The sequence below is a fragment of the Squalius cephalus genome, assembly GCF_949319135.1.
Source record: "Squalius cephalus genome assembly, chromosome: 14".
NCBI classification, from domain to species: Eukaryota; Metazoa; Chordata; class Actinopteri; order Cypriniformes; family Leuciscidae; genus Squalius; species Squalius cephalus.
Genome location: NC_137135.1, coordinates 24960643 through 24988622, shown reverse-complemented (window position 1 = coordinate 24988622; position 27980 = coordinate 24960643). Strand labels below are relative to the sequence as shown.

Genomic DNA, 27980 nt, shown 5'->3' with positions numbered 1-27980 from the left:
ATGTGACCATGACAACAGTTTGCAAAAAAAACCAAACTATTTATAAGTGAAAAGTTAAATGAGATCACCATATGAGATACCAATTGTGTCGCCATTGGGTATCTTTGAATTTTTACTGAAAGCAGTAGTGTTCTGCTGAAAAAGTCCAGGCAGTCATTCCTTTGTTGATATGTTGTTTACTGCTAGTGGAGATTTGCATCACATTTTCATACTGCTCTCCCCATTTCCATTGAGCAACACACATTCTCAGTGTCGAAACTTTCTGATTCCTAAAACAAGCTCAGACTGGCATGCCTAAATTCTCAGGTACCAGATACACTGGTAGAAGATTCACTATCACAGACTATTACATAATAACTTATTCAGTGTCAACTTGAAGAAAATGAGTGCATTTGTAGACCAGATCAATTATTTTATATTTAATCCATACAAACAACTAGAGATAATGGGATTTTGTCCAAACATACACTACATCATGGTTTAGGAAAGAAAGCGGAACAAATGGTCAGTCAGTTTAACCGAGATAAACATACGTCCTCAGCATCATAAGAGTGGCCCGCAATTTCTTCTGGGAAATACCCTTTTGTTGAAGAAGTTGACGACTCCCACCCACCTGCTACACCCGTTTTGGTTTTATCTCATGCTTTGGTGGGTGATGTTCCACTGAAACTGCCCACTGAATGGCTCTCTATGTTGTTCTGGAGTTGAGAATGTTCATTTACATCCTGTTCCCCAGGGCATAGGTTATCATGTGGTATACCAGGTTTTTCTTTGCTTTTAGGTAATTATGTTAAAAAAATCCAACCAAATAGTATGCCTCAATAGTAAGAACAAGAACATTAATTGGTTAAGAAGGCATTTCTACAGAAACTTCTGTAAGTCAACTTTCAGATCCACGTACACTCTCAGAAAAAAGGTACAAAAGCTGTCACTGGGACAGTACCCTTCAAAAGGGTTCTAATATGTACCATTTAGGTACTAATATGTACACTTTTGGTACCAATATGTACCTTTGAGGGACTAATATGCACTCTTTAGGTACAAAGGTGTACCTTTTGAAAAGGTACCGCCACAGTGACAGCTTTTGTACCTTTTTTCTGAGAGTGTAGCAGCTAAGTGTTGCAGTTTTGGTTGAAATTTTGTGAAGTTGTGATCACATTTTCTGTTGATCTGCAAATTTTCAGTTATTTCAATAGGAATCCAAGCTATCGGGAATTTTGTGTGAGGTTGAAAGTTTTACTCGCATGCATTCATTGTTTACCATCAGAAAACTTCTTGGTTTGAAAGTGATTTCAGTGTGAGCTGTGCTTCATACATCGCTACACTAATGACAATAGACAATGGATTTTTATTTTGCCTGTGAAATTTTGTAAATGTGACGACAACTTTAGAAAGACTAAATGTGTTTTTTTGATAATCAAACGTGTCTTTTTATGCTTTTATGTCATTGAGTGTCAGAAATTGAAGATCACTTTCCACATTAACGTTGTTGTATCTCACCAGAGATGAGCTAGATATCACATGTTCGATGTCAGACCACTTCCCATGTAAACCACACTACTTAGTCTTTTTTGCTTAGAGTGTATTTACTAAATTAGTCACAAAAACATCACATTGCCTAGCTTCTCATGACAAAGTGCTAAAAAATAACCAAACGACCATACCCACCCCAAAAAACACACATTCAAAGGCTGTATTGAAATCAGTCTTATGAAACAGTGCATTGCAAACACTGTTTTCCAGAGCGCCTATCTTTTGTCAAAACAGTTGCAAGTTCCTCTTTTGATAGAAAGGCCTCTGTCTCTTTGTAACATGCTCTACTGCCACTCTTGAGTCCAGTCAGCCGCCTGGCATTCTCATTTAGGAGGAATGCTGTCAGCATTGCGCCATTCCAGACTCAAAGCAACATGGATGACATAGTCCCATTTGCACCGTGCAATAAAAAGGTTTACTGCTGACACCAGTTTAGTGTTGTGTACTAGTGTCTTGGATGCTTCGGCCCAGACATAGAGTTTGAATAGCTGTTTTCATCTAGAGCTTTAGATGCACACAGATGAATGTGTGTGTTGCTAACAAGTACTTAAGAGATGAACCAGATGAGGACTAGTGGTTACCTTCCATAACTACAGTGCAGGGGCAGCCCCTGTGTCTAATATTCTAGTCTGCCTGCTAAACATTGAATACACAGACATGTGACTGGTTATCGTCATGACAATGCATTGCTTTTCATTGGAACAGCTCAGGGCAGATACCAGCCTTGAAATGCAATTACATGCAATTCAGGCTCACAAAGACTCTGAAAACAAAAAGCTTCACAGTTTGAAAGTTGTGAATAGAAGCGACCATTTCGCAAGCTCTAAAGCAACACGTGTGGTGAGCAGCTAAGCAAGTATCTAGCGTTTTAAAGAAACGCACTCAGGCTTTGAACAAGTTGTGGGCGGTTGTGTTTAACAGAACATTAAACCACAAGTCACAGCTCTAAAATGACATGCTAATGAAAATGTGTTAGTTTCTGATGGTTTAATGTGAGTTTTAAAATTAGGATGTATGGTTTTGATGTGAACTAGGGTTTGCATGTATAGCATCGTATCATCGGTGAATGATGCTAAATAAAAATGTTGGCTGTTGGAAATGTCCAAGTAAAGCTTTTTTTTTTTTTTTTTTTACTTTGTTACATTTTAGGTGCTTATGCTGTGCATTTTAGCTTCCAATTTAGAGTTTATTTAAAGGATAATATTAGTAGATTCTAACTAAATCTGTTTGTAGTAGAAGAGGAATGATTATATTAGTGTTTATTTATTTTTTACTTTAGATGTTCTTTTAAGCCTATATAGAGACAACCTTTGGATAGTTCACCCAAAAATGAAAATGTTGTCATCATTTACTCACCCACAAGTTGTTCCAAACGTATATGAAGTGTCGATCTTCTGTTGAACACAAAAGAAGATATTTTAAAGAATGTTGGTAACCAAACAGTTGACAGTAGCCATTGACTTACATAATTGTTTGATTACCAACATTCTTTAAAATATCCTTCTTTTGTGTTCAACAGAAGAAAGAAACTCATGCAGGTTTGTAAAAACTTGAGGGTGAGTAAATGATGACAACATTTTGTCTATCCCTTTAAATGACATTGCTATTTTGGTAACACTTTACAATAAGGTTCATTAGTTAACATTAGTTAATGTATTAACTAACATGAACTAACAATGAGCAATACATTTGTTACATTATTTATTAATCTTTGTCAGTGTTAGTTAATAAAAATACAGCTCTTCATTGTTTGTTCATGTTAGTTCACAGTGCATTAACTAATGCTAACAAATACAACCTTTGATTTTAATAACGTATTAGCAAATGTTGAAATTAATATGAACTAAGATTAATAAATGCTGAAGAAGTATTGTTCATTCTTAGTTCATGTTAACTAGGTAGTTAACTAATGTTAAGTAAAGAACCTTATTGTAAAGTGTTACTGATATTTTATTGGTTAAGGGTTTGTGGAAGCTGGTGGTGCCGTATAATTGTATGTTTAATAGGTCCAAATGTGTCCAGTTTAAGAACACAGCACCCTCGGTTAGTATAGAAACATATTACATCACCCAGAGGAAGGTTTACTCACAAATTCTGTAGTTACATCACAACCTATGGGGGTGATTGAATATTCTTTGTAAGCTAGCTAAAATAATCCTTTAAAATAATGCGTATGTGTTGATAATATTGCTGAGAGTGGTTTGAAGGTGTTTACAGTAGCATTGTAGCTGTGTAAAATTGAAATCCCAGAACAATGGAGACCCATGGAAACTCTACAGACCGGAAGCGGTTGTCATTTACCGCCCCCACCTCCAAAAAGTGTGTTTACAGCATTGCTTTAAAGTAAACCTGCACGATTAATTGTTAAAATATTGCGATCTCGATTCAAACACCCATTCGATTTTATTCCTGAATTACAATGATTCGGCTGTGTCTATTAAACCTTATAGACAAAATCTTATATAACCTAACCTGACAAAATCATATCAGAACATTCAAATCTGAACTCGCGCTGCTGCTGATCCAGAGAGAGCAGTTGTCATGTATAGGAATTAAACAGCTTATCAAATCATTTCAACCACATAGTATTTTTATTTCTGGCAAAAATTCAAATGATCACAGACAGAAGTATGGATATAAACACTGATGTCTACGATAGCGATCAAAAAAGACCAAATCCCCTTACAAGTAACATGGCGCTTAAAATAACGATTTTGTTATGCCACCAGGTGATGACAAGTGACTGTTAAAAAAATGTATTTGCCATTAAATCAAGGGATTCGTTCAAAAACGCTGATTCATCCAGTATTGAAACAAGTGAAGTCTTTATGATTGAGTCTTTGAATCATTCATTCATTCATTCAAAAAAAAAAAATTCATTCTAATTCATTAAAAGTTTTGAAATAGACGGCAGAAATTTATATTTTGTCAGAACCTCCAGTAATTTACATGCTATTTTATTTAGTTGTCTGTTCAGAATTGTGGGAGAATCGTGATCTCTGTTTAAATTTTTTTTTTTTTTATCAATTCAACCAGAATGGTGCAGATCTATTCATATATATTCAACTGATATATTCATCAAGTAGTGCCTTTGCAAAACCTACATTATCAGTGTTCAAACAGTTCAAACTTAGAACTATAAAATAAATTACGTTCTTTATGGTCAGAAAAGCCCTATATATTTATTGGTTAAATTGAGATGATCTTTGCCATTTCACAGTAGTTATGGTATGAGGATACCAGTTGGTTGCGGTTCAGGCCACATATCAACCCTAATTGCTTAAAAAACATATCTATGTTCATTGGTTTCTTGTGTTGCAAACGTATTTAGAGTGATATTCAAAATAATGGATCAGATGTCAAGACATTACAAGAGAGATTATTTGATGTGCTATCAACAACACTAATCAATAGCCTTAAATTAGATCATATTCTTCAGCAGACTGTATATCTATCTATCTATCTATCTATCTATCTATCTATCTATCTATCTATCTATCTATCTATCTATCTATAGATTTTATATGTATATATATATATATATATATATATATATATATACACACACACATTGTTGTTGCTATATATATATACACATACACACATACATACATATATATACATATATATGTATATGTATTTATATGTGTGTATATATATATATATATATATATATATATATATATATATATATATATATATATATATATATATATATGTATATTCAAAAACATGGTATATGACTCTATTATCATCATATCTTGGTTAGTTCATTTTTACCCATTGTATCTGTGTCATATCACTCAACATGCTATAGGTCACCTCACAGTCGGTTTCTTAGCAACAACCACTCCTTGTTTACATTTTCATTGTGAGTCTCATTTAGTGTTAACAATCCTCAAGAGATATTATGTCTATTGCATACGCACAAATTAGTGCCTTGTTATTGGTACCTTGCAGTGAGCCCAAATACTTTACTCTCAGATTCTGCTGATTTACTAACTTTATTTCACTCACTTGTTTGTTTTGTGGTTCTCGCCTCACTTCAGGATATTGTCACTATCTGTATAAGTAGATTTGAGATGATGACTACTTATTTTTAAGCTCCCTCGTTTATGGCCTCACATATTATTGTTGGCTTTTCTCATCTTGTTGCTATCATGTGCAAATGATGGCACTACAAAGGCCAGTGTTCCTTTTCAAATATTGACCCGAATTAAAACCTACCACCAGCATCTGCATACCACCTCCTCACGAACCGACAAACAACGACAACAAAATGGCTATGTGTAATCTCTCTCTCATCACTGATCTCTGAAAGTCATTACCTACTACAGCTATTCTTCTTTACTCCAGTCCTCTCTCGTCTCTTGTATTGAGAGATTTGAATGGGGGAAGGGGAGCGTTATTTTATAGTGGTGTGTTTTATTGCGGTGGTGTTTGCTTTGCGCTGTTTTTCTCCGCAGGTTACACAGGTGATGCCTGGGCCAACATTCACATCAGCTCATTCAAATATTTCCAGCAGTAAATGACGTATCATGATGAATCGTATCAAGAGTATATGCCTTCTGTGTTATTAAGAAAATTATTGATACACATACTAGATTTCATAATGGTATTCTGGTTCAGCACCTGAAAATGCGTCTTTTGCTACAGTAGCTTCAGAGTTGGTTCATGGGTAATTATTAAATAATTATGCAATTAGGCTGCAGTTAGTAGTTGGTAAAAAGAAAGGTCTTCCTGTACACCTTTCCCATGGGGTTGTATTAACCAGGATGGATCTGAAAGCTGTCTAAACATATCACTTACAGTATTGTTGACTCATCAGCCTTTCACAGAATAATATCACCACATTCAGAGTAAATGGACTCATGGACAATACCACAACATGTTGGTAAGAGCTTATAGTATGTTCTGTAGTTTAATAAACCTGTGCTATTTTGGAGATAAAAGTTGAAGCGGCTGGTTGGATTATGCATTTAATTTCATCCCTGGGTATATTCCGGGTCTCTCTTCATAATTAAGAGTTGGTCTCAGTACCATCTTATCATGCTTATTACTGAATAAAGATGGACTTAATGGAAATGTAAGTGACCTCTTTTCATGTTGCACCTCCTCTTCCATATTGTCATAGTCAAGACTGCATGACGTGACTAGAAGAGAACTACACCACATATTGCACACGGCCCCTGCAGCTCTACAGGGCCAAAGGCAAACCTTACATAACTTATGATAAATGGCATGAATGTCAGTTATTTTGGGCCAGTTGTGTCAGCTATAAAGTATTTTATGATGCATTATAATCGAGGAGTGCCAGCCTCGCAGCAAGGAGTGTATGACTTAGTTTTAGAGCATGATGGTTTTATCAATGTCTGCTGGACTCATAAATACAAAGACAGATATGGGTTGGTCCAATTACTTTCTAATTTAGGTATAGTCAGGAAAATGAGGGCGGTTATTTGGCGGGAAATTAGTCAGCTTGATTTTTTTCTATCTGTCTATATGTCTATCTGTCTGTCTGTCAAAAAAAAAAAGACAAATAAAATATCTACATTGCAATACCCAGGTTCAGTTTAGATAGATTTGGATGATGGTATAAATGCACGTTTTACATTTCAAAATATTTTGAAGGGTCTAGAACAATGGCAATGACAACAATGATTCAGTTTGTAGACTGTGCATACAAATGCAGCTTTTGCCCATGTGGACATCTCATGAAGTTTATGTCTAGACCTGCTTGGAATGCTCTTTGCATTTAACAGCCAGCTTCAGTTTCGTTGTACCCCCAGCTTGCAGATTTTTAGCTGATTTCAGGCAAGAGTTGTGTTTCTCATGCATGCTTTTTTTCACAAGGCCTCAAGCATACAGAAAGGAACTTCAAACAGTTAGTTTCTCTTTTAGTGACGGTGAACTAAAATGTGAACTTTGAATTTTACTGCTTTACGGCTAGCGAAAACCCTGTGATGTCTGTGGTCTTATCAACTGTAGAATGTCATCACTGGCTCTTTAGGGTTCCTAGAATTGAATTTTGTAGCATGCAAGTGCAAGACAGACATGTTTTTCTGCTGTATTCAAGGGTGCATTTTTCCCTCCTTGTGCAGACATATGCTGTGACATGTTGGTATTGGTATGAGTGTAAACACATCGGGGATGGGTGAGTCAAGATGGCGGGGGTGGCGCTATTTCTCAACAGTACATATGTCGCCATAGACGAAAGCATGTTAAATACTGCCCCAGGACAGCTAGAACGTCCCCAAACGCCTTTGATTTCTTCCAGGTTCCATGGTAGAACCAAACAGGTGTTGAATTCAATGCATTTTGAAGTTAGTTGAATTTTATTTACTCAAGTGTGAGATAGATGTTCTAGATATCTTTGCAGAAACTAAATCATAAGCAGAATAAAACAATGCAAGTGTCACACAGTGTGTTATAGATAACAGACTCTAAACATGGTCAGATGATTGTGAGTGAGAGGGAGGTGCAAACACTTGGCTTAGGAGGTTGAAGTCAGTATCAGGCTGAAAGCCCCGAGTTTCTCCAGTCTTGTCATGCTCTGAATTGTTCCTGCATAGAAGCCAAAACATTTAGTCATTGTACTGAAATATCTGAAATGTTTTTCAAATTTCCTATGCCACTGGAAGCAGCGCAGAATGCAGTTCAAAAGATTTCAACAATTAGATGCTGGAAGGTTCTTCAAGCAGCACGTCAAAATGAAACCGTTGTAGAGATACAATACATTCAATCAATACATTGGGAAAATTATATCTTATGGTAAAATAAAAAATAAAAATCCTTAGTATGTGTTTGTACAGCTGATATTGGATATTTTCATTTATTTATCTGTATTAATGTAGCAAATTTTTAATTTAGAATTTTAAGACCAGCACACCCCTCCCTATTATCATTCCAATGCCACTATGCCATTTTGCAGATACTGGCAGTTGTAGGATAACTTTTACCTTTTGGGCCTCAAAGTTTGAAGTTCAACAATAACTTTTGTCTTTTTTAGCCCCTGTAGCAATTTCCTGTCCTGTTTTCACAAGTCTGACGTGTCTTCCTATCTGTGGTGTGCGGCCTGTTGCCACATAGTAGAAACAGATCACGGGAAAGAACATTTTTAACATTATGTAGCACACACCATGTGCCTTTTAAGAAGTCCATCAGTTGGGTTCAGCTCGCTGCTGGTAAGATATAATCTGCTTACATTTTTAAACATCAGCCCTTTTCTTGCCCATCAGCATCTGTACCAATGCCTGACGACACTACATCCACGTAGAGGAAATAGCTAAGCGATTAGTCGCAGATGAACCCTGAGACTGAGAGTAAGAGATGTGAGAGAGGAAGTGAGTAAGGGTGCACCAAGTTCTGTTCCTCATGTTGTTTTCTCAGTAATTAACCCCAGTCTGTGACACTCATGCTATATGGAATTGAGTCTATAAAACAATTGGTTTCTAATTGAGAATATATGTAATTTTAAATCATGAGATTTGTGTTTGTGAGCTCGGTCTTGATGGTTTTAGCTTATTATACATTGTTTGATTGTGCGTGTGGTGGTATCAGCTCTTTGGGATGATATCTGAGATAAGTGAAGCTTTTTGAAGGTGTCTGAAGATGGTTTTTTTTAGAATTCGGAGAACCAGACTTGTTTTGTTCTTCTCAGAAACAAACCGCTGAAGGGTGGCATGATCTGATGGTGATGAAGATGGGGGTTCAGTGTAAAAGTAGAGGGACCCTTTTAAAAAAAAAAAAAAAAAAAATTCTATAAATAATTCAAGTAGTAGACCGTGTGCCATGCTGTTATTGTTAAAGCATAATGTTTTATTCCAATAGTGGTTACCAACTAAATATAAATATATTGCAGTAAAACATGTCGAAAACACAAAAAAAGTGAGAAATACGGAATCTAAGAGGAAGGGGAAGAAGTTTCCACTCTCAAAATGAGAGAGAAGTGTTCGCTTGTTTGTGGTCTAACAGTCAGGAAGTAGCAGAAACCGACTGCTTAGTGATGCATTTCCTGTCACTGCACGATTCACAGGTCAGTTGTGGCTGTTCTTTTTCCTTTTGCATTTAAATGTGTTTAGTTTAGGGTTCCTTTACCATGGCTTAAAGTTTGACCAACTGGAAGCTCATTTCATAGTGTAGGTTGTATCATTTTTGGTAGTAAACGAAGTTGACATTTTTATAAAATGCAATTTGAATCATCTTAAAATTGTTTGGAAAATCATGAATGGGGGGATGCTCTCTCTCATCTCCTCAAACAAGTTCCCATCTGGGAGAGATCAACACAACTGATGTTAACCAAGCGTCTTTAGACCCTACTGAGTTTAGTGGCAGGGATTTTGCCTTCACCTGGCCTCAGTCTCTCCTCCCCAGCCTTTAATGTTTGGAGAGCTGAGCTCCAGGCTCAAAGATAACAGCTCCTGTCTCAGGTGGGTGTGGGCCCCTTGACTTTTTCTAGCACCTTGAGGGGGAGTGGAAAAGTACAAGACTTGAGAGATCAGATTAAATTTGCTTCATCTCCTGCAAAGCTAGCAGAAGGTAAAGCCTTTCTTCTCTCTCTCGGTTTTAGCATAGCAGAAGTGGCGCTTCTCGAAGCAACGTGTTTGTCTCTCTCTCCGCTTCTTTTTTTCGTCATTCCCTTTCCCTCACAAAGATTGCTCAAGTTTTTATAATGTCCTTTTTTTAAAAATCTTACCTGGTTTTATGCTTTTATCCTCAAAACACTTTTTGGGTCTGTATTAGAAACACACTGTGAAATGTCGACTTCTGTGCCGTGTTGTTGTAGGCTGATGTGGCCATGGGAGTTGCTTGTATGCTCGTCTCATTAATTGCCGTCTCTCTTGTTCTGTTGAATTAGCAAACATTCGCCTCACAGGCCCTTGACCTTTCTCCCTGATGTATAATATACTCTTCTCCACTTCTGTGACCAACAAAAGGGGTGTGTGATGCTGATACTTTCACATCACTTTTAGAAGAAGAGAAAGCCAGCCTTTCTCATCAATGTAGGCATATCAAATACCAGTGCTGACACTAAAAAAGAAGTGTACATGTAGTCTTTCTGCAGTACTCAGTATAGTACCTTCGCTATATTTACTGACGTGGCTGCTTCAGACGTGCATATTCGGATGCTCGTGCATAATTGCATGCAAACTGCGGCCGAGTGCATGAACAGGCACATGGGCTTTTTGATCATAATGCTCATCTTTATGAGCTATACATGTATACATAGTCAGTTTTGTCTTATCTTATTGTCAACAAGTGGGACAATAAATTAGAAAAACTGTCTATTCATTAATTAACATATATTGTTGATATAAATCAAACAATAATTTTGATAAAAAGAAGACACAAATCACTGGTTCAAAATAATTTAGTTATTATAAATCTTTTAATTACATATTGCATTGTTATTTAATTGCCAATTTAATTTGTTATATTTAAAGTACCATTCAAATGTGTTTTTAAATATATTTTTTATATATTTATATTTATATTATATTTCAATATATTTCAATTTATAATATATTTATATTTCAAATAAAATGCTGTTCTTTTAGGAGGCACAACTGTTTTCAACATGAATAATAATAAGAAATGTTTTCTGAGCACCAAATAAGCATGTTATGATTTCTGAAGGATCATGTGTCAATCAATACTGGAGTAATGATGCTGAAAATTCATTATATTAAAATAGAAAACAGTTGTTTTAAATTGTAATCATATTTCACAATATTACTGTTTTTGTTCCATTTTTGCAGTCTTACAAATGCAGCCTTGGTGAGCATAAGAGACTTGTTCAGTTGTATATTATTCAAAATTGGTGCTGTGTACTGTGAAGTTTAACATATTGGTATTACTTGGACATAAAGCAGCAGCAGGCTAGTAACTTTTGTCAGGACAGTTTAAATGATATGTGACTGACCATATAGATGAGTACATTCAAGTTCATTATCCATAGTCCCTAAGTTCATTATCACAGCATTACAGGACTTCACTTGAGTTGAAGCATCACATCCTCACAGGAACTGGGCTAAAAACATCCATGTTCTGCTGAGTCAAGCAGATGACCCTGTTAAAAGAGGCTTTGTCCTCCATATTGATTTAAAGGCTGCTTTTGGCTTAATTCCACCCTCAGGGTTTCTCTTCCCTTTAGTAAGTGAGAACAAGCCTTCAGATGTCTCACACGACACATATATGTTCACTGGCTCACTGGAGGTGTTTTAAGCGAGCATTGTGGAGTGTGTTTTTACTAAAACGCTCAAAACTGGCATGTTCTGAAATTCCAGGAATGCCAGGAATGCCAGTCCTCCTTCCTGACCTAGCAAGAAATGAGATTCACTTTCCTCTCGCTGTCTCTCCAAAAGCCTATAGTATCCCAAGCTATTTTGAGACTAGTTTTTCTCAAATGTGTTGACATCACCATTGCCATGACGTCACTCCCCACAGAGTAACTAGAGATTGCTTCGCCCTCTTCAAAACCATTTCCATCCATCCTAGTGATGTCATAAGAATAAGGCAGCTCACGATCACACCACATCTTGAATCCATAAGCATTCCCATCAAACCGCTCACCTATGTTAGATGATCATTCATGTTTGAATTTGCTTGCTCCTTGATTGAATTCCATTGTCAGGGTGACTCATGGCTTAGTCATTCGGTTGGATTAAATTACATCCTTTCATGGTCAACACTGAACTCAGCTGAGGACGCTACAGGGGCGGGTGGGTCGACAGGGTCAATAGGGTAGGATGTATTTGTTCGTAATCATTCTCCCTTCAAAACTGGTTATTCTGTCCAACATTTTAGTCAGCGTCTTGCTTCATATTTACTTGTTTTGACAACACAGACTAGGCGCTTTGCCAGACTCGTACCAGCTGCTGCATTAGGACTCGGACAGACGTTTTTCATGTACACCTCATAGTTTTACCTTGTTTGCTGAGTGTGTATCCTTGGCAGACCTCAGCCATGGAGTGATTCCATGCAAGCCCCACCCTGGAGTGTTTGCTTACTGAAGTCTTGAGTACTGAGTAACTCTACCTCCCTCTCGGCGCCTCTGGATGACGTGCAGCAGGCCTTTGTTTGTGTGCACATGTTGGGACTATAGGCAACTGTTGTCGCATCCCCTTGTATCGTTTGCAGGCTGCCGTCACGGTGGCGTAGATCACTCACCGTGTGCCCGGCACGAGGTCTTGTTATATACAACTGGGAATCAGCACGGAGAGCAGCATGGTGCATGCGATCACAGATTTGCATGATTTTGTTCCCCACCAGGCTCATCTCTCTGTGTGAAACGTTCTCATCAATCCCATATCACGCTTTCATTTGCCAGCACATCACCGTCAAGTGGTGTGAATTACTTCATTACTCCAAAGCAGGGTTGTAGACCATGGCAAGATCGTCTAATAGAATTTCAAGCTGCGAGCTTTGGCTGTGGCATATGCAGCTGTAGTTTGAGGTACGGAGAGCTTTTTGAATTGGAAAGAAGAACCGAAAATGACATGAGACCATTTTGAGCTAGTCTGTAAAGGAGGAGGCAGAACTCAGCCATGCTGTTGTTTGGCGACTTCTGACCCTTGGCTCGCACTACGGAGACTTCATGGGCGAGTGCTTTCCCAGACTGCAGAGGTAGGCATGACCCACTCTGTGTGGTCTTGATTTGCCTGGTATCAGTATAGTTGTGATTATAACTGTTAGCACTGTTTAGTACTATACGGATATGTGCAGTTTGTTGAGAAGAAATGTGCTTTTACTTGATATAAAGTGCTCTAAAATACCCCATCGATTTGCCTTAGAAATTGAAGTAGGAACCCTTTCCATATTTAGAAAACCAATATATAGGGATGCATGATGCATTTTTGAGATAAAAAAAAAAGAAAAGAGTACTTTTATTCAACAAGGACACATTAAATTGATTAAAGGTTACAGTAAAGACATTTATAATGTTACAAAAGATTTCTGTTTCAAATAAATACTGTTCTTTTGAACTTTTGAAAGAATGAATCCTAAAAAAATGCGTCAAGGTTTTCGCAAAAATATTAAGCAAAACAAGTGTTTTCAGTATCGGTTATAATAAGAAATGTTTCTTGAGCACCAAAGCAGCATATTAGAATGATTTCTGAAGAATCATGATGTAGCCTTGGTGAGCATAAGAGACAGAAACATTACAAAATCGTACCTACCCCAACCTTTTGAACGGCAGTCGATCTTAGATATATACTGTATGGGCCAATTTTCTTCATACTGTACATTATAATGTAGCACTTGTAGCATTTGTTTTATTTATTTTGACATAATAGGAGCCGTTTGTTGGTTATTGGTCATTAACATGAAAATAATTATTATTAATTTAGTATTAGTATCATACAGAATTTTAATATCTCTCTTAATATACTCATTCTCTACCAAATCATCAGAGACTTGAGGATGACCTCTTTTTATTTGACATAAGCCCCTAGAAACCTATCAGAACACCATAGCAACCACCTAGTTTGGTTAGTGCTAATAATAGGTTGGGCCTCTCTGTCATGGGATACACCATCATGTTCCTCTCTTGTAGAGACAAGGCCGCACAAGGCCACATGTTGAAGACAAGACTCCAGCTGCTACAGAGGTCTTGGGCAGAGACTGAGCTAAACAGAACATTTGTTTGAGCTCCCTGCCACCTACACCCACACGGACCTATCTTTCCTATTCTCTTTAACTGCCCCCATTAAACCCTTGTACCCACCCACCCCAGCTACCCCAACCCCCAGACACCATTCAACCTGGTATGCACTTGTTGACACACACACACACACACACACACACACTGCCGTTTCAAAGCAAACAAGCCCCACCCTGCCACAGAGGAGACGTGGGCCGCTCCACTGCCTGCCATTTTACACCCCCCTTCAGTGGTTCGTCCAAACCTTCCCTCCTCTCACCACAGCACTCGTTTAATCTTTAACCAGATTGCAGACCCTTCTGTTCCTTCTCACCACCTCAGGGCTGGAAAGAGGGTACTCTTTCTCTCATAGGCCTGTGATTCTTGTGTTTTTAGGTTTCCGTAGTTCAGCTGGCTTCAGTGTGAGGAGTGAATGTGGACTTTGGATGAGGGTGTGTTTGGGCCCTTCTACTCTGATAACCAAACCTTGTTTACAGTACCCCTTTGATCAGGCTGGGTGATCTCATATCCTGTGTGATCCATGCCCCTCATCCCTTCCTCCGCACTGCCACTGAAGAGGTTCACTTATACATCTGAACCTTGACGAATTAAACCAGGCATTCAAAATGAAAGTAGACCAGCTGTCTCGCTGCTTTTAGTGATTTTTGTCCATCATTTGAAACATCATTCAATCAGAATAGTGTGAATGATATTAGTACTATACCAATATTAGAATTCTACCTGATACCTATTAGCCGATTATTTTCATGGTATGGTCGATAACTGATAAATTAAAATTCTGTATTATTTTGTATTAAAAAAAACCCCACAATTTATTTATTTTAAATAATTAAGTAAATATTTAAAATATTATTTTAAATAATAATTAAAATAATCTTAAATAATAGAAATATTGTAAATATATTTAAATGATCTGTGTCATTGGCAAATTATTTAAAATAGTATTTGAAGTAATACATTTTTTTTACTTTGAATATTTAAAAATGACGTTTAAAATATTATTTTAAATAATTGGCTGATATATATTGTGATTCCAAGTGAATACAGGGCGACACAGTGATGCAACAGTTGTATTGTTATGATCTCAGAGGGTAAACAGGAGTCAGAGCCAAAGAAAATGAAGCGTGCCAGTGATGAATGTGTTACTGGAAAGCAGAGTACGTTTTCCACTCGTCCTTTTTCATTTTGCCCGGCCAGACTTCCTCAGAGTCTGTCTTTGAGGCAGCTTTGGGCGTTCGGAGCCAAGAATGGGATTGGTGAGCCGAAAGTCTCCCCAGCAGTGAGCGAATGCTTCATAGAGTCAGAAAATTAGCCTCTCGCCTCAGTCCCAGCGGTACTGTCTCAGGCTCGTCCGGCCATCCCAGCCCTCTCTCTCTCTGATAATGTGACACAGCCCATTTTGCTCAGTCGCAGTTTCCTAATGTTCCTTTTCCTCTCTGTTTCTCTCTTGAAGGTTTAGATGCCCCAGACACAGCTGGAGCGAGAAACCTCCATCACGCAGTACCGTTGCCCTGAGTCCTCCGCCACCCTGTTCGTCATCTGGAGAAAAAAAAAGTCAGCAGCGTGCAGGACCAAAAAAGGGAACTCTGTTTTTACCTAACAGTGCCTCTCATTTTGTGAAAGCAGCAGATTACCTCAGCAGTGTTCCTGCTTCAGAGTGCTTCCTGTGCCGAGGGGTGTGGTGCAAAGCGTCCGGGGAGTGCGTGGAGGGGTAGGAACCCTCTGCCTGTCATCCTGTGTCCTACCCTCTCTCTCTCCCTACAACACCATGACCACTGCGGTCCAGTCAAACGAGCTTGTCTTTGAGTTCGCCAGCAATGGGATGGATGAAATCAATCAGGTACATCACAACCACATTTGTTGTTTTCTGTGTGAGAATATTCTGATCGGCCCTTCATCGTTGACCTGAAAGCACTGAAATATTTTGGCATCAGCAATCTTTGTTATTAGGCACGTAAACTTGGTTTCTCTATGTTTAGGTAGTCTTTTTGTCTATCCAGCTGCACAGGCGGGGTCTTAAAATGGGGACAATGGTCTTTCAAAGGTCTGTGCCTTTGATGCTGGGCATGAAGGGAAGGGAGGGAGGAAGGTGGAACATTAAGAGTGCAAGGAGAGGGTTGGGAGATCACTGTGTGGGTTGCTGGCAGGGTTCAGATGGAAAGACTGAGATGTACGAATCGCCAGTCAGTCTGAACTCAGTGTGTTTGAATTCTTATACGAAAACCTAGTTGAGAATGAAAGTAGCATTTCAGCTTCAGGACGCTTAATTATGTTGCGTACAGTGGCCCCAAAAAGTATTTGGACACTTAAGTCACACTTTATGAATATTTGAATTTCATTGCATTGGATACAATATATCAAATCAAGTGGCTTTTCTCAGGACTAACATTTCCGAGCCACTTTTTCTGTTATTTCAAGTTAGTTTTCCTCAAGTTTACACAGGTGTCCTGGGATAAACATGTTCCACAAAGTTTGACAAAGTCCAAGATATTTTGTCTTCAATGTTCACTACTAGTTTGGGGTCTGTAAGATTTTTTTAATGTTTTAGAAGAAGTCTCTTATGCTCACCAAGGCTGCATTTCTTTGATTAAAATACAGTAAAAACAGTAAATTGAAAATAACTGTTTTATATTTAAATATATTTTAAAAGTTTGATTTATGCATAGACAGTAAAAGCCCTGTCACCCATTGGTCTGAAGCAGGTTTGAGGAACAGCCAGCAATTTCGATCTGCGGTTTAGGGTATAAGGAATTAACAATGCGAGTTTTGTTTCAGCAATGCAAGTTTGAGAGGTGGTGCCCTGACAAATCTCGCGAGAATCACAACTTGCTTTACGGCACGACGTCACATACATCAACAACATATGAAGCAGCCTCTATGGAAGACACTAGCACGCATTTCAGACGTGAATCATGGCAGAGTCGACGAAGAAAGCGCGGTCGGAAGAGTGCAGAGACGGCTCTGCGTTAGTGGTATTTACGTCGTTAAATACAAGTACTCCACAGCGACTCTAGGGGTCGCTGTTTGAGAAAAACGGAAACTGCATAGTGTGCCTTTAAGTGTCCAAATCCTTTTTGGGCCACTGTATTTGTGGATACCAGCGAACCGTCGTACTATTGTGTTTTGGTTTGTTCTGTCTACTCTCTCTGAGTTGAGATGACTAGAATCATGATCTTAATCTTAAGCGTGTGTTTGTGCAGTCATGTGAATGGATCAGGTGTGACTGGCCTCTTCCCTTACTGACTGAAAGGGAACTGAAATCTAGATTCAGGCCTAACCTGCCTAACTTGTTGCAGCGTGGGAGAAGAGTCCTGTTCCACCCAGAAATCTACTATTGTTTTTAAATGACGTTGGCTTTTCGGTCACTCCCTAAGTCCCCTCACTCTATTACAGCACCCTCGTAAATATGCTCTACCAGTCGCCCTACAGTCTCAGATATCTTTTGACTCCCACTGCTAACAATAGAGGGGCTTTTTGGGGGACTGCACAAGATAAACCTAGACTCTTCTCACTGTGTGTGCTGGGTTTTCCACACATGGGTGCTGTGAAATATGTCCAGATGCTTCCCTGGACCATAATGATTAGCTGTGCTGGACTTTGCAGAGCCAATAATTACCCCCATAAGTCAAGTTGTCGTGTAATGGGAGTGAAATGATATTAAGGCACCGTGTCAGACTTCAGCTTCAGCACGCAACAGCAGTTCTGTACTAGATCCAGATCTCCAAAGTCACTTAATGCATTTACATGCACAATCTTACACTGATAATCACAGATTAGCCCAACAACATAATGTTACAACCTCTTAAGTGCTGTAAACGTTTTAAGCAGAAAACAACTGGCACAACTAGATTTTTACCCATGACCTCATTTTCACTCTGTATGTAAACACCTTCACCAACGTTCTGGTGACTTATTTAGTATGCGCATGTCTCATGTGCATGTCTGTTGATGTCAAAACAAAATAATTTCTCGTATAAACAGGGTTTTCTTGCATCGTCAGGTTTTCAGAATGAGCTTTGTGCGTGCAAGTTTACTTATTTGTTAGGTTATAAAAATAGGGATCACGATCACATTTTAGGGGCCGAGTGCAAGTATTGGGCAAGTATCCACAGTACAGCGGAATGATAATTTGAGGTTAGAGTGTGTAAAAAGGACATTTTAATATTAAAGGTATTTATAAACGGTAAATTTTATATTAAAGGTATTTTTAAGTAAAATACATTACCTCTTAAATTATTTTAAAAGCTTAATGTATTGGGTGAGAGATAGCAAATATAAGAATCATATCAGTTATTTTAATTAGTTTAGTAAACAAAGACAACATTTTGTGTATAACAAAGTAAACTATAATTAATCAAACATCTCACTACTACTTGACATTATATAAACAAGCACTCAATGAAGTCACTTGTCTGTGACTCTGGCCTCAATGCACTTTGTGCACCTGCTCCCACAATATTGCCTACGAGTTTACACTGCTGTTCAAAGTTTGGCGTCATTAATATATATATTAATACTTTTATTCAGCAAGGACATATTCAATTGATAAAATGTGATATTAAAGACATTTAGAATGTTACAGACATTCTACACTGAAAAAAAGAGCTGCTGCCTTAAATTAAGTACAATCAACTTGGATGTTTAAGTCATTTCAACTTAAATGACATGAAACTTAAAAAAAATGTTGTATAATTTATTTTGATGAGTTAAGGCAATGTAATAGCATATGTTGTCATAACTTATTGATCATATAATTTTTTGCAGTGTATATTTCAAATAAGTGCTATTCTTTTGAACTTTATATTCATCAATGAATGCTTGAAATGAATCATGATTTCCCCAAAATAAGCAGCGCAACTATTTTCTACATCAAATTTCTTGAACACCAAATCATCATATTAGAATGATTTCTGTAGGATCATGTGAAACTGACTGGAATGATGGCTGCTAAAAATTCAGCTTTGCCATCACTGGAATGAATTACATTTTAAAATATATAAAAATAAAATGTCACTGTATTTTTGGTCAAATGAATGCAGCCTTGGTGAGCATAAAATAATTTTGAATGGTAGTGCATGTCAAAGACATCATTAATAGTGGAATTTCTTCAATACACTGTAGTTTGGCTGTCAGTGTTTCTTGTGTGGCAAAGGCTATGCTTTTTGGCATCAGAGCATTTTTAACAAGTACACACTGTTTTGCATCAGCAGTCTATAAAATCACCTGCTCTATGACAGAACCAGGCTTACATAACTTCTCTTTGCCACATCATACATGTCCTATAGCTGTGATGACGTGACATCACGCAGCTTTAGCGGTCAACAGACGAATTGCTTATTACTGAAAACCTGTGGCATCACGTCTGGTTAGTGCACAGAGAATCATCAAAGAACCTGTGTCCAACATTGCAAGTGAGGGTCTTGTATTGTATCAGTGGGTTAGCATCAGGTAAAGCAGAAGAGAGTGGAACTGCATAATGTTATCAGGTTTATGCACACAGTAGGAACACAGAACTCAAGTATTCAAATAACTGATCTTTATCTGATGTTTCCCTTTTAGAAATGTGGTTGATAATACTGAAAAAAGAGGATGTTAAAGGTTTATGATAGTCTGTTTAAAAAGAAAATAGAGAAGCTTTACTCTTTTTTTTTTTTTTTTTTTTTTACTAATGTGCAAGATTAAGATATTTACTTTTTAAAAAAAAAGAAAGAAGCTGAATTAACATTTAAATCTTATATTTATCAGTGCAGACCTGTTCGATTTACATCATAAAGTGGTCTAATGACAAAAGCATTTAATGCAAGACATTTTTCATTTTAACAGACATGCTCTGCTATTTTGCATTTACCTGTGTGGCAGAATGAGAGAGGCTATGTAAACCGATCGCCAAAGTTTTTTGCATAATCCTGATATCTGATGTCTGTAGTTCCAAGGTATGGCAGGACACAAGGCAGCAACTGAACGAATGCACGGAATAAATTTCCCACGTTCACAGCAGTCATGGCTTATGGGATTCACCGGGTGTCTGTCTAGCCTTGTTAAAACTCTTCTCTTAGTATACTGATGAACAACGCATACAGAAATCTAACATTTAGTTGGTGTACACCATCGTTTAAAAAATTGGGGTCAGTAAGAATTTTTATGTTTTAAAGAAATTAATACTTTAGTTCAGTAAGGACACATTAAATTGATCAAAAGTTGCAGTAAAGACAATTCAAATCTTTCAAAATATTTCTGTTTCAAATAAATGCTGTTCTTTTAAACTTTCTATTTACAGAAGAATCCTGAATAAAAAATGTATCAGTTTCCACAAAAATGTTAAGCAGCACAACTGTTTTCAACATTGATGGTAATAAGAAATGTTTCTTGAGCACCAAATCAGCATATTAAAATGATTTCTATGGATCGTGTGACACTGAAGACTAGAGTAATGATGCTGCTGAAAATTCAGCTGTGACATCACAGGAATATGTATTAAAATAGAAAACATCAATCCATCAGCTCGTCCATCCATCCCGGCATCTGTGCTCCAGGCAGGGGACATCCTAAACAGATGGCCTGTAAATACCAACACAATATTTCTGTTTTATTGTATTTTTGATCAACTGAATGTAGTTTTACAGACCCCAAGCCTTTGAACAGTAGTGTATATCCAGATTAAACAGTAGCTAAAGTGTTCAATTTAGCAATAGCTAAATTCTATTATGCATCCTCAAACGATTTCGCCATTGAATCTGTTTATAGTAGTTTGGAGTTTGTATTACACTACTGAATGAATTATTCTGGCCTTGAACTGAGATTTGGAAAGCCAAACCCATTGAGTCTCTGGGGGGAAATGCCATAACAACAGCAAATAGTCCAAGCATGATGGAACAAAAACAGAAAATCCTGCCAAAGGAAGATGTAAGATGGCTTATGTGTTTCACAATATTGTTTCCAAAGAGACAATATTTCAAGCATTCCTGCAGTACTGTATTACATTGATCAGTTATTGTTAAGTGTGTTTGTTTGTGCGTGCGTGTATGTGATTAATTTCTTTGGCCAGGAACAAGCAAAAACATTTATGTCTTTGCATGTTGTTCCTGTTTTGATCATCTTCATACAGTTGTTCAACTGGAAAGGTGAAAAACTGCATTCTACTGCCACCTAGTGGTTACATGACACAACAGACACATGCATTCACGTGTTCCTAGTGAATTTAAAAAAAGGGCAGAATAAATCCTAAAATGTAGTCCCTGTGGAAAAGCAATCACTTGTCATTAATGCCGGTCCTAAACCTCTGGGGGCCCTAAGCAAAACCCATGTTAGTGCCTAAAACAGTGCAGATGCATGATATCAGTAACGTTTCAATACATTTTTTTCCTAGTTTTTATTTAAATATCACATTCATATTAGAGCAAAAGTATTTACACAAAAATATAGCTTCAATAATTCTCTAAATAGGCCAGCATTAGACTAATGCACATTGTTTTTAAAGCACTGACAGGAGTCACACGACAGCTTGTATGACTGAACAGGAATGTGTTTATTTCTTAAAATATGTATAAGAACGTTTTGATTATTGATGTGTACTGACACAAACTGGAATTACATTGCTTCATGGCATGGGGCATTTCTAACGAATCAGTGGACTTAATAAATTAATTGCATGGTTTGTCGAGACTAAATAAGACTAATAAGTTAAAATATTACAAAAATACACACAATCTTGCTCTTTTGCTTCACGTTCTTGGTGCCTTTTCTTTCATTTGTCTGCTCTGGACTGATTGGTTCATTTGGAAGCCTTAGCCATATGTCAAGACACGCCATTATCTGCCACACTGCACGATGTCCGTGTCCAAAACAGTAATTAAAAATATGAAATCATTAAGTATTAAAAAAAGAAATTTCCACATGACTCCAAGTTGAATCCGCAATATGACCGTCATGTTTACATTAGCCTATATAGTAAAACGCTACTTAAATCATCTTTGAAAGCAACAGGGTCCCCCTGGTGTTCTGGGTCCCTACGCAACTTGTGTACTTTGCGTATAGGGAGGATTGGCACAAGGCTCACAATGAACAGTTGCATAATTTAAGCGGCCCTCTTACAAGTGTCAAAATAAAGGTTACCAGACTTCGATCAGACTGTATTTTCTCTTGAATTATTCCCGCTCTGTCAATGTTCACTTATTATTCTGACATGTTTTGCATAGCTTGCACTTATCCGAAGGCCTAATGAGAGCTGCTAGCCGGCTAATGAGATTCGGTTGGACACACACACACACACACACACACACACACACACACACACACACACACACACACACACACACACTATGTCACTAACTCAGCGATGCTATCTTCAGCTCCAGTTTTCACTGGAAATGGATTGTCTTTTTTTTTTTTTTTTTTTTTTTTTTTAATGTAGGAAAGCCCTTCACGTTGATTTTACTAACATGCCTGACTCGTCTAGACTGCCTAAAAGAATAAGAAAGCATAAAGACATCTTTTATTAAGTATGTTGGTGTATTTTGGCAGTGTTGACTGTGGTGGGGGGTGAGTAATGGTCTCTTGTGGCTTGAGTCCAGTACCAACCATTTCCTCTTTTCCCTCAATGTGATCTCCACCCTCACTCAGGAATGCTGGTGGAAATGAGGAAGCCTGAAATGGTGTTTTTGGCATGAAGCTCATTACCCTGGGAGCAAACAGGGTCATGTCTAAAGAACCTTACTGGAACTATGATACGTTTGTGCTTACATCATTTAATCACATGATACCACAGGCTTGTCTCTAGCCTTATTGTTATACTGACACATAGTAAGAGTCCAACCAAGTGACTGAACCGGCTCAGGTTAAAGCCATTATGAATGGGCCATTAACTTCTGCCTCTGTGAGAATGAGTAACCTGGACGATTGTGGATTTGAAGCTTTCATCTGCAGGGAAGGGGCAAATTTATGTGTTTTAAAGCAATTATGGTGCACTTTACTGCCTTTCTGCTGAAAGCACTGCATGGCGGTTGATTTTAGATCAATGGTGCATTTATCTCTCTGTTTGTTCTCCCACAGCTGGACGACCCTTCAGTGTTCCCGGCGGTGATCGTGGAGCAGGTGCCCGCTGCCGACCTCATGCAGGTGTACTCTGGACTGGAGGCAGATGAGGTGACTAATGGCATCATGGTGGACGCCATTCAGGATGTGGTGGAAGAGAACATCATGGGAGATGTAGGGCTGTCTGGTGAGTCCAATAAGTGATCACAATTATAGATGGCATGTTTTTTTGAAAAAAGAAAAAGAAATCCCAGTATTCCTCGCACCTGAAGCAGTCCACAACACGACTTTTTAATGTTTTTGAAAGACTTTGAAGTCTCTTATGCTCACCAGGGCTGCATTTATTTAATTAAAATACAAGAAAAACTGTAACATCGTAAAATATGATTACAATATAACTGTTTTCTATTTGAATATCTTTTAAAATGTATTGTTTCCCTGTGATGGCAAAGCTGAATTTTCAGCAGTCATTATTCCAGTCTTTAATGTCACATGATCCTTCAGAATCAATCTAATATGCTGATTTCCTGCTCAAGAGAAATGTATTTTTATTATCAATGTTGAAAGCTGTTGTGCTGCTTAATCCAGGTATCCTTGTGGAAACCATGATACATTTTTGTCAGGATTCTTTGATGAAAGTTCAAAAGAACAGCATTTATTTGAAATAAAAATTGTTAAATTGTCATTTAACTCACAATAAATAAACAAAAACTTATTACACATTTGTATATGTCTATATAGAAAAACATTAAAACCATAATGGACAGCGTGACAAATCACCTTTGCGAATCACGATTTGTTCTTTAAATATCCAAGAAAACTACTCTCGAACACTTTTAAGTGGAACCCATAATAGTGAAACCCAAAGTTAATGTTTGTCAAGTGATGTAAATGTTTTATCCACAGTAGAGACCTCTGTCTCAGGCGGAGAGGACAATATGGAGACCATCGAGGCGGCTGAGGCCCTGCTGAACATGGAATCCCCCAATAACATCCTGGATGAGAAACGCATGAGTATGTGATGACTCACTGTCAGTTTACATGGTCCTTTTTCTTTTTCTTTTTTTTAGAAATGATTGTGGGAAGATCTCTTAAAGTCACTTGGCACACATACTGATACTATTTCTCATTTCAGTCTTGTCTGTGAATGTTTAAGCAAACAAGCATTCTAATACTTGAACTCTGCCCTTCTGTAGTTCACACATATGGGACTATGCTGGAATCAGACCTGACCTACATTTCCCTGCGTCCAGAGCAGCTCTCAAACGGCTGCATGGATTGTCCCCTGGATGAGGAGACGTCCTCTATGGATGAGATCCCTCAAAAGAACCTTTCCAAGCCTGTCAGGAAAACCAAAGGTACCACAATCCTCCAGTAGAAGGCAGTGTACACCTTTTTTGATTTGTTTCTTTTTTGCTGCATTATATTAAAAGCTGAAGATGAGACCAAAGAATGAAAGATTGTTCATACATCTGATTCTTTTTTTGAAATTTGTTGTTAACATATATTTAGTTGATCTGATGGTCTGGGAGCTAACTATTTTCTTGCAATCATCCTGCAGTGCGCAAACCAAGACCAGTGCGGCCCTGTTCTCCCATCACCAATCCAACTCTCCCGCTTAGGAAGAAGAGCAAAGAGGGCAAAGGTAAGCGCTATCTCGGATCACCGCACGGTAGTAAAGGAGAAAAAGTTGGAAGCTATCGCTTTTCTCTCTCCTGAATGCATCATGAGTCGCTCTTACTGCCAGAGAGAGGCAGTGTTGCGACTGCTTAATTGATGAGGTGCTCTCAAAGTGCTGCGTTCGTGAGGGAACTAAAAGTGATTGCAGGCTGGAGGGCACATCGATGCTGTCCTGATAGAGGCCCCTTATGCATGCGCCCCATTCCCAGCTCAGAGAGGAGGCCGGACGCATACATATACATCACCTTGACACGCCGGCCTGTTCTCTCTATGGCTCTCGCACTGCCGGGGTAGCTGTTTTTAACCACTTCTGACCAAAGCACATGACAAACAAGAATAATCTAGTGCCAGGCCCCTCTAATTAATTTCCAGCCCAGCGTTAGGCTACCATGAAGGGAGAATTGATTTATTAAGGTTATGAGAAAGAATACAATAATTGCACCTCTGCCAGTTCTGCTGGTTAAATAAGACCTGTGGATTCGCATGTGAAATATGAAAGTTGTTTAAGCTTTTTTATAAATCTAAACTTTTAATGAGTCGTCAGAGAAATATAAAAGACCCTTATTCTTGTAGGCAACACTATCTACCTGTGGGAGTTCCTCCTGGCCTTGCTGCAAGACAAAAACACCTGTCCCAAATACATCAAATGGACGCAGAGAGAGAAAGGCATTTTTAAGCTGGTGGACTCCAAGGCCGTCTCCAAGTTGTGGGGCAAGCACAAAAACAAGCCTGATATGAACTACGAAACCATGGGCAGAGCGCTCAGGTGAGCCAATGGTTACAAACACTTCACCCAAAGGGACCAATCATGCCAGAGGAATTGCTTTTCCTGACCTCCTGCTTCCTCTTGCTCTTTTTCAGGTACTATTACCAGAGGGGTATTCTGGCCAAGGTTGAAGGACAGAGGCTTGTTTACCAGTTTAAGGAGATGCCCTCAGATCTGGTTATTATTGATGAGGATGATAGCCAAGGGGACGATGGCAGTTCTGGCTACGGAGGGCACAGGTCTGCTCCTCACGGACGGGCAGTGGGCCGCGGTTCATCGCGTGCGCAGGGTAAGAGTGCGCAGTTGAAGTCCTTGAAGAGAGAGATGAGTCCCAGTCTGAACAGCAATGGAAAACAAGCAGAACAGATGCTGCAGACGGTCCATGTTCTGCAGCCAAATCAAGGGGCTGCTGTCCCAGCACCTACACACTCCTTAAGGTGAGTTTATGTGTGTGTATACTAATTCATAAACACACAAGTGAAAGTTAAAACAAACTATAATGCACTGTTTTTTCCTAAATCTAGTAAGTTGCCTTGTTATCTTTGCTGCCTACATATTTGGCTACCTTCTTAGGCAACAGCATCTAAACCAAAATGTACATTAGTGATAATTTGTAACACTTTTCCTAGGCAGTAACATGAATTACAGAGCCTTGTACATGACATGCAGGGGGGGAATAAACAAGATATTTTGGCCACAAATGAAGAATTTGTTCCCTCATTTTAGTTAAATCATGTTGCCATTTAACTAAAACGAGGAAAGGAATTATATTGTGCTATATTGAGCTTTATAATTTCTCAATAAAGTAATCTCTTCTATATACTGTCTCTGGTTTCAGCGAAGGTGTTCCCGCTTTGTAACCCCATGCCCTTCTCTCTCTCTCTCTCCCTCAGGACTATAAATATGCCAGGGTCAGTTCCCATGGTCCTCACGTCAGGAGCTCACGGAGGAGGTTCAGTCACCCTGCAGACCCTGCCGCTGTCCTCTGTTCTGACCAATGGGGATTCCCCCACTCATACCTCACCGCCTCGGGTCATTCTCCACACTGTGCCTTCCTCCAGCCCCGGGGGTAAAGATGTGCTCACCATCCAGACCGCCTCTCTGACGACAGACAGCATCCAGCACCAGCAGCTCCTCATGTCCACTCTGAGCTCATCCAGTGGAGGGGTCACCACACCACAGCAAGCCGGGTCTCTTAACGGCATCACCCGCTTGGTCACCCTCAATGCCAATGGGCAGCCCGTAGTGGCCCAGCAGCCCGGAACGGTCATCGCCACTGTCCTGAAGCCCAGTGAACTTCAAAACCTGCAGGTAAAGGAGGAGATCCTAGACCCACATTACCTCCAATCTCTGGTCAACAGCAACCCTAGCCTGGCCTCATTCTGCAAAGAGGAGTTTGAGGATGGAGTGGCGGAGCTGAGCTACAGAACTGTGATCATCAACAGTGCAGGACAGGAACTGGGCCAGACCCTCAATGGACACTCAGACATGAGCTCGCAGCTGGCCAGCAGCCCCAGTGAGGGCCTCACCCCTGTGGAGGAGCTGGAAGTGAGGGGACAAGTGGCCCTGCATCCAGAGCCTGAGGACAAAGAGCTGTCGGAGGTCTCTCAAGGTCTGCAGGAACTGCCGGTCACCATGCAGATATCCGCCTCCCACTTCATCCAGGTAAAAGCAGAACCGGCTGAGACCTAAACTATCAGCCCAAGCAGGGGAATGTGGACACAATCGACCAACAAATGAAAAAAAAAAAAAATACAGGATTTTTTTCAGTGGAGCAGATGATCTGTAATTTATTGCTCTTGATTGTTTAGAATGGGCGTTCACCTGAAGACTTGTTTACTCAAAGTTATTGTGATATTGTGCCTAAATTTGAACCTTAAGGGATATCGATCATGATGTCATGATAAAAGCTCTTTGGTTTGCTCTCCGTCACCCCCAAACTCCCAACAGGAGAGCAGCCATTCTCCAACCAGGGATATTCCCACCATATGTGCCAGTTGAGATGTTTCAGTCTCTTCTCATCTCCACAGACAAAACCAAAGACTTGATCCAGCAGAGGGACCAAAGGAAGAGTTGGTGGGAAGCCAAAATGAAACCAACAACACACCATTGACTTTAGGATTAAAATGCACACACGCAGTTGCTTCGGACATACAAGATGGAGAAACATTTGTTTTGTTTTTTCGTATGTAGCCATCTCAGCGGACTTCAAAAGGATGCCTATTGGAATAAGACTGAAAGAGTGCCTAGGTGGTTAATGCTTTGTTTTGGAAGTGATGTTTTGAAGGGGAAGATTGTATGATTCGC

The 27980-nt window shown here is 38.9% G+C and overlaps 1 protein-coding gene across 4 annotated transcripts in view; it reads left to right on the top strand.

Annotated features, from left to right (window-relative positions):
* The window catches only part of elf1 (E74-like ETS transcription factor 1), a 39329-nt gene extending 11862 nt beyond the window's left edge, over window positions 1-27467 (top strand). For 2 of the 4 annotated variants that reach the window (XM_079892914.1, XM_079892913.1), the window contains exons 2-9: window positions 15651-16037; window positions 23246-23414; window positions 24134-24241; window positions 24424-24585; window positions 24789-24872; window positions 25481-25673; window positions 25769-26110; window positions 26567-27467. In XM_079892914.1, the coding sequence (XP_079749040.1) occupies window positions 15966-16037; window positions 23246-23414; window positions 24134-24241; window positions 24424-24585; window positions 24789-24872; window positions 25481-25673; window positions 25769-26110; window positions 26567-27365 (1929 nt within the window). In that variant the 5' untranslated portion in view covers window positions 15651-15965 and the 3' untranslated portion in view covers window positions 27366-27467. Of the gene's footprint in view, window positions 1-8616; window positions 8718-13044; window positions 13159-15650; window positions 16038-23245; window positions 23415-24133; window positions 24242-24423; window positions 24586-24788; window positions 24873-25480; window positions 25674-25768; window positions 26111-26566 lie in introns of those variants that run through there. The other 2 variants (XM_079892915.1, XM_079892916.1) reach the window with 2 other exon arrangements.
* The last annotated feature ends 513 nt before the right edge of the window (window positions 27468-27980 follow it).